The 12,113-nt window shown below is 39.3% G+C and overlaps 1 protein-coding gene across 1 annotated transcript in view; it reads left to right on the top strand.

Moving 5' to 3' along the window:
- The window catches only part of LOC105559591 (proto-oncogene tyrosine-protein kinase receptor Ret), a 78,286-nt gene that overhangs the window by 35,172 nt on the left and 31,001 nt on the right, over window positions 1–12,113 (top strand). Inside the window, exon 3 of the mRNA XM_012008001.1 lies at window positions 11,818–12,021. Coding sequence (XP_011863391.1) covers window positions 11,818–12,021 — 204 coding nt within the window. The remainder of the gene's footprint in view (window positions 1–11,817; window positions 12,022–12,113) is intronic.

Genomic DNA, 12,113 nt, shown 5'->3' with positions numbered 1-12,113 from the left:
TTGTTCTTTCATTTGGCCGGAATAGCAAGCTGCTTTCGATCTGTACACGTAAGCCATTTCATTTGTATATTACACAAATGTTTCTGTGAACTGACAGTTTTTAGGTTAGAAAGGTGCAAAAGTGCAGAATCACTCCAGCATCCCCTTAAGCGGTAATTTTCTATTAAAGTGGAAATGCTGATTTAAAAGTTCGATTTAAAACAAGTAAAGTGTGTTTCTGCGCAATTGTTATCGTTCGAATTATTTGCAAAAATATTTTCTAAATCGCGAGTTAACTAATTTGCTTATAATTTGATGTCACGTAGATGATTGACTTTAATATAGAGCCGTTCAATTTTCGTTATTAAAGTCTCAAGAGAGCTGTAGGTACAAATTTATGGCGAGCTATTAGTTATTTGTTAGAAATGTATCATGCAGAGAGAAATATACCGCGCCAACTCATTGGGATAATGGATATCTATGCGAAATTTATAGATTTCCCGCATCCGAGTTCCCGTGAACTCGACAAACTCGAAATTATCGCTTTCCGCATTAAATACCGCGGGTACGTAATTAAATAAATTATCGATTATAAGGACAATGACTTGTCAGAAATTAGTTTCTCACAATGTACGTAGCAAAAAATGTTGCGAATGTGCGTGGCGAAACGAACGTTAATGTTCGTGGCAAAATGAACGTTATCACGCGAACGTTGAAATTTGACACGCAAATTAAAAGTTGCCGATAGTCTGCGGCCGATCTTAGATTACAGCGTCCTCGACACAATCCTCTCCCCGATATAAAATCACGTCCGAGAGACCAAATGGAGCCGGGCCATCGCTGTAACGCAATAACGAGTCGCCAAGTGTTTACGGTTTCGTTTCTCGCCACGTACATTACGGCACGTACGGCATTAACACACCAGGCCAGATATTAACGTATCGATGTTAACGAGGCCGTAAGTTCGTCTCTTAAAAGGTGCGGATGCTCGACAACCGCGAGAGTTTCCCGTAGCGCCGTGTGTGTCGAAGTGTCCTAAATATAGTTAAGGCTATTTCGGAGGTCGGGCCGGAGAGAGGTCGGCCATCGGGATAAAAGCGGGAAAATGAGGGAAACGCAGGAGGGGAAAAAAGAAGCGAGATAACAAGCTCTTCTTCTCCTCCCGGTTATTTATCGGCGTCGCATGCACGCAGGTGTCTCCGCTTCGGGATCTATAGCACTCGCCAGTCGCGTGCATCGCGCCCAGGATCATCTCCTTGCCAAGTGTCACGACAATAGTCGGCCGCTTTCTTCCCTCTTGCCTCGAGACCTATTGACACACGTGTTCCACGTCGTACGCGGCCTGCTGTCCGCGCGTCGATACGTCAGCTTTAACGGATCGTCAGTGTTAAATATCAGGATATTCCACGTGTGCTTCTTCATGCGCACGATCGAGCGAACGATGTTTTTCGCGAGGCGAAAAATATCAGCGTGAAATTCTCCGATACAACGTATAAAAACGATAAAGCAGCATAATTGTTTTTACGAATTATATGTAGAAATGCGGGAACGGGTTTTGCGTAATTTAGCAGCGAAGATTTTTGAGAAAGGAGGAACGCTGTTCTGTAATTCGAAAACTGAGGAGCCCTAGAGTCGGCACAATTGCGTGGCTCAGGGCGGAAAAGGGTCTTCTCACTCAAAAAAATAATCTTGCAACTGCAGCAATAATGTTCTATTATAGCTACCAAGAAATTATCGAGATATATAAATGGATAGCCAATACTGCGAAATGTTTTGTATTTAATCAATTTATGTAACAGAAACAGAATTTCTATCTGAACTTAGCGAATATTAGAAAGAAAGTCTACTGTAACGCCCATCCATTATAACGTTCGATTGTGGCGCGTAAACAATTACACCCTCAGAAAAGATTTCTGTTACCGAGACAAAAACTATTCTCGACGCATTTCTATTTCTCACAACCTCATTTATTATAAAAACAAGACAATATCAAAATAAAATCAATAATTCTTGTTCTACTCCGTCGAATTAAAAAAGATTGACTTACTATATTGAGACAAGAGTAGCTTGTCGTTGTTCCTGCGTTTAGAATAAATTGTCCCTCCATCTTGCAACGCACGAAGTTGACACCACGATATTCGTCAAAGGACGATACATACTATCATTTTATTCTAGATTTTAGAACTTTTTATTTAAGATGAAAATATTCCTTTCTCTATAATAAATATGATTGGCGCTGTATCGATCCTATTTCATGACACATTCAAGTGTAACAGCATTGGATCCGGAAAATTTTTCTGTAGGTGTATATTCGTTAGAAAGATTGTTCTAGTTCTGGTACCAAAATTAATTGTTATCCAATGTGCGAATGCTTAATGTTTAGTCATGAAACCTCAACATTCCAGAAAGTATTACCAGAATGCTGCTATAAATTTTGTAGGCCATAAAGAATTTTCTAACAGATACGCGAAACAGCGACGAATTTTTGTCGCGGCACCTAGAAATCTCCCTGCGTTAGCAAGATATTTTTTTTCGAGTGAGCTCAAGATCGAGGAGCGAGGGCCGCTGCGTTGTATGGCTGCTCGTATCATGTTCACGTTCTCTGTTTTCGGGAATTGTAATTCGATGTGCAAATACGGGGTTTCTACGTATAACGATCCCGCGTGTACCTGCACTCGTAAATGCGTGCGTGCGTGCGTGCGTGCGTGCGTTAGCATCGCGAGCGTATCGCCCGCATGCACTGCATCGATCGGCCCGGACAGATTCTCGCGCTCGTCTTCTCTATCTCTCTTGCATTATGCATCGAGGCTTAAACCGCTTCGATGTCCAACTTCGACACGCCGTAATTATCCGCCGCAATCGAACTCCTCGAAGTCGGCTTGCACGAGCCATTAGCTGGAGATTAACTGATAGTTTCCCGCCGAAATTCGTGCAGCAGCTTACGCCGTTTGCCGTGTCAGTTCTTAGTTCGATTACAGCGCCGATTAGCGCTCAAGCAATTTAATTTTATGTTATGGCTAATTGTAAGATCACAATCCTAATATTGCTGCGATTTATACAATGTCGTCGCGTTTTTTAATATTCGCATACATAAATATTTATACTCGCGTTATTTATTCAAGTGAAGAGATGATAAATGCATCGTCGTGTTAATAATTTTGCGATTTCGGCAAATTAAATTATTCCCGTCATAATATTAATATGGACAATGCGTAATATTTAATTGCGGAAAAGCGAGTGAAAAATTAATTTCTTCGCGGCAGCAGAGAAGTCGGTACATTGAGAAACACAGAATACATTGTCTTTAAATATCTGTATCTCCCATTAAAATTAAGATGGTGATAATGCATCTTTATAGCCAGCTTACTTCATTGTTGCGGCGTTTACTGTGACATCTTTATAGCTACACAAGACGAAACGTGATAAGGACAGGAGAACAGTAAAGAAGATGAAGTGCGCGAACGTAGAGTGTCTCTCAAGGGATACGTACAATGGAAATGCCTCGATGCGTAAGATATTTATACCGTACCGTATTTCTATACGAAAGAATAGAAAGATTTATTTAAAAAGTATTCCCTGTTATGTGAAGAAAATTTTGGGAGATAACGTATTCATATTGCAAACTATAATATATTGGTATACCGTATTTCACGATTTTGTGATATTATAACAAGAGAAATGCAATCCAAAAGATTATTTTACAAACGAGATATTTAAGATAGTTGAAAAAGTTCTAGATTCATTTTCCCTTTAATTTTCAAAAAAGAATCTCCCTCTCAGCTTCGAATCGAAATTCCAAAGAAATGTAGATAGGAAAGACACGATTTTCATACATTAATGAGACTTAATACGGTTGAGAAATAACCCCTTCAATCGTGCCTCTCTGCCACCGAAAGAAAAATCACCAAAGAAATTTCCTTGCCAAGTCAATAGCGGTTGTTTGCGTTGCGAACTTCAACATAATATACATTTCATGAATCCGTCGCGGGTTGCTGTAAAAATCATACGAACGAATTGGCGCTTAATATACATCCTCTCGGCGTTATGACGATGAGATGTGATGTAGAAAATTCTATAAGCGGTATAAGCCGCGGCTTATCCGCCACTTTTGCCGCTCGGTGTCGAAAGCCCTAAGCGCTCCCGTCTCGTAAGTCATATCGACAACCCAGCACTTAAGAATACGGGCGTAATATTCTTCTTTTTTTTCCCCCCGAGCGAAAACTCTTTTAAGTAGAAGAAGCCTTCCATGAATATGATCGGCTTTTCTTTCACCACGATAACACATCATCGCGAACCAGCCAGTTTAGAGCCCAGTACTTTAAGGCGCACGCATTATCCCGGCACGTTATTAACGTGCAAAGTTTTATAATACAACTTTTGTATCTTGAAACTTTAACCATACAATTGCACTTGAATCTTACTCTACAAGGCGTTATCATACAAGAAGGGGTTTTTTTACGCGTGCATTAAATACACATAACGTATTGAAATTCACATATTCCCAGGGTTGGAAAAGTTACTTTATAAAAGTATCTAGTTACAGCTTTTTTGCTAGAAATGTAACGAATTACAGTTACAAGTTACCAATTCTGAAAAGTAACGCGTTGCAGTTACTTTCTTGCAATGAAAATAAAAATATCATATCTGCATGTGAATTGTAAAGCGTCGATAAAGGCATTTATGTGCAAATGCAAGGCCTAATGCAATCTGTGAGGGTTTAAAGTAACTATTAATGTAACTATAAAATTAGTTAATAGTTATCGACAAAATGTAACCGAGTTAAGTTACAATTACAGATGGAGAGAAAGTAACGAAGTCAAGTTAGAGTTACAAAAAAAAGTAACTGTAACTTTAACTTCGTTACAAGTAACAGGGTTACTTCCCCACCCTGCATATTGCGTTGTTGAGTTTTATCTCTCGGAATTAAACTCGTAAGTTTTTTATTCCAGTTTTCGATTGTTCTTCTCGTCCAGGCGTCTCGCCATCTTTCTTGCTTAAATTTCTTGCTCCAATATGTACGATAGTGAAATTGCGACCGTTCCAGGGGATGACAATGAACGTATAATTCATTCCTAATCCCCGACGAAAGTCAGGTGGATCTCGGTTTTCCGTAACGGGGACGAGCGTGCGTCGAGAGACGGACGATGCCACGGACACGTCGGGCAAAATGGTTTAATAAACGACCCATGGTGTCGTTTGTGTGTCTCGGGGTGGGCTCTCGGACCGCGGAATAAACAATTCCGGGCATCCGTGGAGAATCCCCAGGATTAACGTTCCCGCCGTCGCGCCAATAAAGCGGGGTTACAGAATGTCATTATGGTAGACAGGCGGCAGAAATACCGCGCATCTACTTCGTCTACTTAGACGAGGCCCCTTTTATTTTCACCGCCGCCACGAAAAATTACACTGCCGACCACGCTATTTTTACGACGCCGGGAAACCACGCTCGCTTTTATCTAAAAAGAGCCCAGGGAGCCTCCGAGAACAAACGTTGGCATCGACAGCGTCGGAATTAAGTTTAAACTTTGCGTAAGCGCATATCGCACCGCAATTTACATAAGTAGAGGAGAGTCCCCTATTATGACGTAAGCTCCTAATATGGGCTAACGGGGTTTCTGCTAAATTAATAGGCATCGTCTGCTGGTTTCTTCGCAAATTGGAGTGAAAACTATTTAGAATACATTGTTAGATCGTGCGTGTAATTGTTGGACGTGAGAAATCTTGCTGTCTTATATTAGAAAGCTGTCTCATAATACGAGGCTTTTCTCTAACAATATTCGAGAAAACGATCGTTGGATGAAATTGTCTGTAAAAATGGCGCGTGTCGAATAAAAATATTATGAAATTCAGGGAAACAGCGTAACTACGATAACGCGCTCCGAACGTGAAAATGAAATAACATTCTCAATAGAAGTTTCCTTTTAAGTAATATTCGTGTTGGATGAATCTTAACGACCGCATTGAGATGCAAATTATCGCCGTTAACTCGTTCAATATCATCAGAAAATGTTGAATCGATCGGTCGAAGGGGATAATGAGAAATGCAGCAGCCGGAGTCCATTAGACTTCATTCCACGATTACTAGGAGAAACCTGTCACGGAATGGTGGTCATTGTTAGGACCAAGTGCGATGCGCCGTTGTGCTTACGCGATAGCGATTATTAGTGGACATTTATCAAAGAAGCTTATTTCGTACAGCCGATTCCCCAAGATCCGCAGCTGATTTACGGCGCACATAAGCGCGAATCGAATCCATCTATTGCAAAAGTGATCGTACGCGGAATTCCAACAGCATTCTCAGTAAAATCCGCAAACCACGTCTGAAATTCGCATATTTAATGGACCTGCCGATAGATATAAGTAAAACCGATGCCAGCGGTGATGGGTTTCTTCGGCATTTTTGTTTTTATTTTAATGGAAATAATACAAATCATAGGGGAACTTTATTGTCGCTACTTATCTATACATTATATTATCTTAAATGTATTTATTTTATATTTTTAAAACTTCCCGAGTCGAAATTTTTGCACTATTTTGACACTTTTAAGGACAGTTTACACCTACATAAACTATCAATAACCTACTCTGATGACATTATTTTTTTTTACTTGTTCCTTGAATTATTATAATTCTAAAAATTTAACAATGAATAAGTTTAGTCGACCTTAACTGGCACGTGTTTAATAAAATAAAAAGATGTACAGTGCGACGTTTCTTGACCAAGGGTTTTGGTCCTTTTCAAGCACATTCTTAAAATTAATCAGGCCAAAGGAGTTGAGTCATGATTATAAAATTAACAGGCACAAAGATAAAATATGTACGCTGTCTACCAAAGCCGGAGAATGACTGACTAAAAATTTCACGTCTGCCTAGCTGGCCTCCCCACTTTATTAAAATTAAATGAAAAAATCTCAAATAATGCGCTCCTACTTAAAAGGACCTGCTTTAATGTTAAATTGTTTAAAGTAAAAATTTCCGACACTATCAGTTTTAATGTACGAGTAAATTTTCTACTTGCAGTTCGATCTCTTGTACTGTCTTAGGTCCTACTGTATAACAGAATTCAACATAGGGCCAAAACTTCGACTCGGGTTGTAATATTAATTTTATTTCTTTATTTAAATTGTTCTTGTGTAATAAAAATATATATTGTACAATAAAAGTATACACATAAGTTTATTGTACAATATGTATCCTATCAAATAAGTTGGTATCTCTGAAATATGTAAATACGGTGTCCTCAAATATTTCAACGAGGCTGCCTGACATTCGATGTCGAGAATTCAATTACAGAAAAGACACAGGAGGAAGAGACGTCTGTGAGACGTATCTGTCTTGGCGACGTTATCCACTCCTGAATATGCAAACGCTGCTCCGTGCGACGTTTAACACGCGAAGAACTCCCCTACGGTCGATCGCACCTAGGATACAGACGGTCTGCCGGGTGTACCTAAATGCATGTGCAACGTAGGTACATGCTTCGTGATAGAGTGGGATTTATTCGGCGATAAAGTGCGTGGTATAATATCCAAGATCCGTGCGAGTATCTTGAAATGAAAGTGCTGGGAGAAATTACGTTTACCACCGCCTTGAAATTTTATCGTTCTTACCTATTATTATTTTACATCTCACTCTTTTATATTTCGTTTTCGATTATACAACTTTATACTAATGTTACTCGGCAGCATTCTTTATACTGATAAAATTCGCAATGGCACTCAAATTTCATTGAAATTTATGTCTGTATCTTGGAAGAAGAATCAATCAATTTCATTCTCCAAATCAGGGAAACTGTTCCATGTGGGAAACACAGAACATTGCTCTTTGCCTTCATGTCGCAGAATTAATTGTTCTCGTTCCAACGAGAGAGGTAGGAATATATTATTCAAATTAAGGACCCATGCTGAATATGTCTCATCGATAATATAGTGGAAGGAGAAGACAGTGTACAAACATATGGTAATTTACACACTTGCTTACAAAGCAAATTAGCATCTGGATAGACGTGCTAAGCATGAGCATGTGTCAAGAAATTAACTATTGCTTGAAAAGAATTTTTCAAGAGCGTGGCCATTACTCATCGCTGATTTATTATGGAAAATAGCTTTCAATTAAACGAAACAAGATATTTAAAAAATCACATTTCGGAATGTCTAAATTTTAAACAATGTTTCATATCTTTAAGAAATTCTAAAACATAAAATCGTATAAAGGCCTGAAAAATCTAAAATTTTGAAAAACTCACGTGAATCTTCTTCACAATTTTGTAACAAATGTGTAATGATACCAGCAACTAAATTGTTTCGCGGTAGTTTAATTTACGAAAAAGCTTTATGCTTTTTATTATGATTTCTAATTTAAAAAATTCTTAAGTACTCAGATATCTAGATCGAAAAAAATCTTTTTCAAGTTCTTAACAAATCTATAACTAAAATTGATATGGTTTTGGGACCGTTGTACGTGTGTGTCTGAGAAATATTGTATCTTTCGAGGGTGGTGTGTGTCAAGGAACTTGCGTGGGAGGAAGGGCGGATTGTAAAAGTGCTCGTAATCGTTCCGTCTGTATCTGGCCGCACACGCGATCCACGGATTAAAATTAACAACCGCTCCGGCATATTGATTGCACGCTCACCTTGACACCAAGCGGGAGGTTCGTTCCTCCGAGCCGACAGCGATGGTCACACGCGAAGGTTCCGGTGCAGAGAACCTCGGTAATGTTTCCCTCTCTCGACATTGAACCTGCCCGCGCAAATACCGAAATTAGATGTCGCCGTCCATCGGAGAATCGAATCGTTGTTTCGGCATTTAACACGACCTCGCAGCAATCTCTTTGGGAGAACTTGCGTTAAAAGTCGAGTTCGACTCGAATCGCGCCCATTCTTCGGTAACTCTTCGATTAATTACAACTTGTGTTCAATATATGTTTCAGATTCTCTCACACTAATAAATATAGAAGATTAAGGAATTTACAGATAGATTCAAAAAGATCTGAATTGTCGTACATCTTCTGTTAAAATTCTTGCACAAGTGAGGCTTGTAAAATAAAAAAAAGGAAGATTTAACAAAGAGAACACATAAATACAATTTTAACATAAATTTAGTAATATTAAATAAATGTAGAGAAAAGTCCTCTATTATGAGAGTCTAATGTGAGATGGTAGGTTTTCAACGTCCGAATTCAATCGCAAATCTTTTGTCGCACCGATTGCATGATTTAACGATCAATTTTCCACTAAAGATTTCCAGATTTTACTCAAAGGGCAATCAATTCATGGTGGAACCAATAGATAATGTCTATTAATTTAACGGAAACCCCGCTGTCTCATATTAGGAACTTATCTCATAATAGGGGACTTTCCTCTAATATACGCAGAGAATTTAGATCGAGAAAATTAATCGATAAAATGAGAAAGTAATATATTGCTTTCTACAATATGTTTTATCACGTATATCTCACGTGTATCTTATATTCTTATTTATATAAAAAATATTCTAAAATCCTGTCAGTATAAATTGTTATAAATATGTAACGGCTGTAGTATCTCGTAAATCCCTCGATCCTCCTTGACGGTCGCACTTAGGGGAGCAATATCATCGTTTCACAAGGGCGACAAAATATTCCCCGGCCGTCCCCGGCACGATCGAGTCGATACAGTCTCTTATCTTCGAGTGTATGGACTATCGACGAATGTCCATTCCAGTCGAAATTGGAAATGCTCGTCGAATAAAGAGAAGCCCACTCAACCGTAAGACACAGAGCCGGAATAACTTTCCTAGCTTCTCGCATGAATACTGTGACCAAACAATTTTCTATATATTTCAGCAATAACATGTCTGTATTTCCAAAGTTATTTTACATGAAACTTACATATAGACATTTTAACTTCCTGCTTGCGGGTTGTTTCAATTTCGCTAAAATAAATTCATCGTATTACACTCTTGTTCCATCTACATTTCTGTGAAATTTATGTATACATATATATTGCCCTGAGATTAGACTTACATCGCTTTCGAAACAAACAGCCTCTATCACGTTGTTACACTTTTGCGTATCTCAGATCTGAAATTGCGTGCGCGGTAGAAAGAATTTTCTGTGTTTCTCGCGGGAGCTTATCGCCATATAATTTATAACGTATACAGGAAGAGCGAGAGGAAAAGTCGCCTCTCGCGATATAATTTATTCGCCGGACGTGGCGGCGACGATCTCAAGAGCGTGTTCGACGCAAACTCAAACGTAGAGACCGCCAGACGATCGGCTTCGACATACGTATCGTAACGTATATGTCTTACGCCAGACGGCCTTTAGACTGTCTCGCGGCCTAATATTTTATTCAGCGAAGCACATTTTTGCGGCTGAACACGTTTCAGCCATTCAGAAATGCAGGTCCTGCGTGCACATACTGGAGTCCTTGTGTCGGAAAAGCTCGCAAAAGGAATTTTTACGGTATCACGAGTACGAGAAGATATTCGGTCGATCTTCTTTCTACTTCCGCGAAATTAATAATATTTCATACCAGTGTTTCTCAAAATGCACGGAGAGAATTGCTTCTTAAAATGCAACTCGTGGGACAATGTGGCGTTTCGAAAAATTTTATGAGAGGTTTTTCAAATTTTACCATACATTTTGCCAATAAAATGCAAGTAAAATGCATTTTACTGTATAGTAAAATTTCACAAAACTCATGCAGTTCTTCGAAATGCCATATTGTCCCACGATTACACGATTTTTATGGTAAATTTAAAAAATGGCTTTGTATGGGGTTTGCGATCCCCAGGGGGGTCGCGGTAACATTTTAGAGGGGTCGCGAAATAATAATTAAAAAAACTTTTTGTGCAAATTTTTTTTATCTAACATACGAAATAACCGCGCTTTGTTCTATGGGATTTTTACACGGGAGCTGCAAAGTGTTAATTTAATTTTTTTCGTTTTGGAGAGTCGCGGGCAAAAAAGTTTGAGAAACGCTGTTTCAAACGAAAACGCGGAAAGCTATTTCGACAAAAATCCAAATTCTCTTACTTATTATAAAATATACATTGGAAAGATAGACTTTTCTGCGATTCCCTTCCTTTCTTTCTCCCTCCTCTTCTTTTCTCCACACAAAAGCGCAATTGAGTCCTCAGATTCTGATAAACGGAGGTCTCGGTTATTTAAACATTAAGCGAGCTTTCGCAACACTATTGAATTTCCATTCGACGATAGAGTTTAATCTCATATTTTCCTTGCACTCTTTTAATCTGAAACGCCCTCGGTCGCACACGTACAAGAAATGGTGCAAATATTTGTACAATAAGTTGCTGGGAAATATTCTTTTCGATTCGCTATCTGTTCGTCGGATTGAAAAAAATCTTGCAAATATAGCTCTTGAAGAAACAGAATAAAATCGTTATAACATCGCACTAATAAGAAAATATAATAGAAACCACCGTTCTCATTGTTCTTTTCTTTCCTCTTGTCGATGTTTTCGCGCTGCACCTGTCAACTTTTAGCAACGACGGCAAACAGCCGCAAGCTGTACGTGACGTTTCCGTGTACCGAGCAACTCCGAGACGTGTGCGTGAAATCGTCAGCAAAATCGGCGAAACTGGAGTTACTCCACACCACTGTATATTGTATACATACCCATTACTACCATTCGTTTCCCGAATTCGGCCGTGCCCTCCTACGCTTCCGACAAGCCATTGAGTTCGTTTCGCGGAGGATTTACGAGCGAGGAGCCATTGTGCTGCGGCGCGACAACTTTCGGGAACGATATCCGATATAAGTCAGCCTAAGGCGCAATCTGAAAAATCGGATGGAGAGGTCATCCGTGAGAAATGTATTTTCTATCTTTGTTTCAGGACTTTACTTCCCGCAATCGAACCTCATTCTAAAGTTTCCGCACTCGGCTCGATACGGCGAGATCAAATTAATCGGCCTTAGGACCCTTCGGAACGACTCCAGTGCACCGCAGAACGTGGAGTATCAGATTCTCATGCCGCGGGACGAGTCTGTAATTTATCTCAAAAATACGAGCGTCATGCTGCGGAGTCTTCCGAAAAATGGTAGGTACACTTCTTTAATTTGATTTTATGGTGACGTTGTAAAGAACGTAAAAAACTTACCTTTTAAAAAAAGGTAAAAAAAGCACCAAGTC

Source organism: Vollenhovia emeryi, unplaced genomic scaffold, assembly GCF_000949405.1.
Source record: "Vollenhovia emeryi isolate VEMERY1.0 unplaced genomic scaffold, V.emery_V1.0 DF939263.1, whole genome shotgun sequence".
Lineage (NCBI taxonomy): Eukaryota > Metazoa > Arthropoda > Insecta > Hymenoptera > Formicidae > Vollenhovia > Vollenhovia emeryi.
The sequence above is the reverse complement of the archived record's forward strand: the minus strand, read 5'-3'. Positions and strand labels throughout refer to the sequence as shown.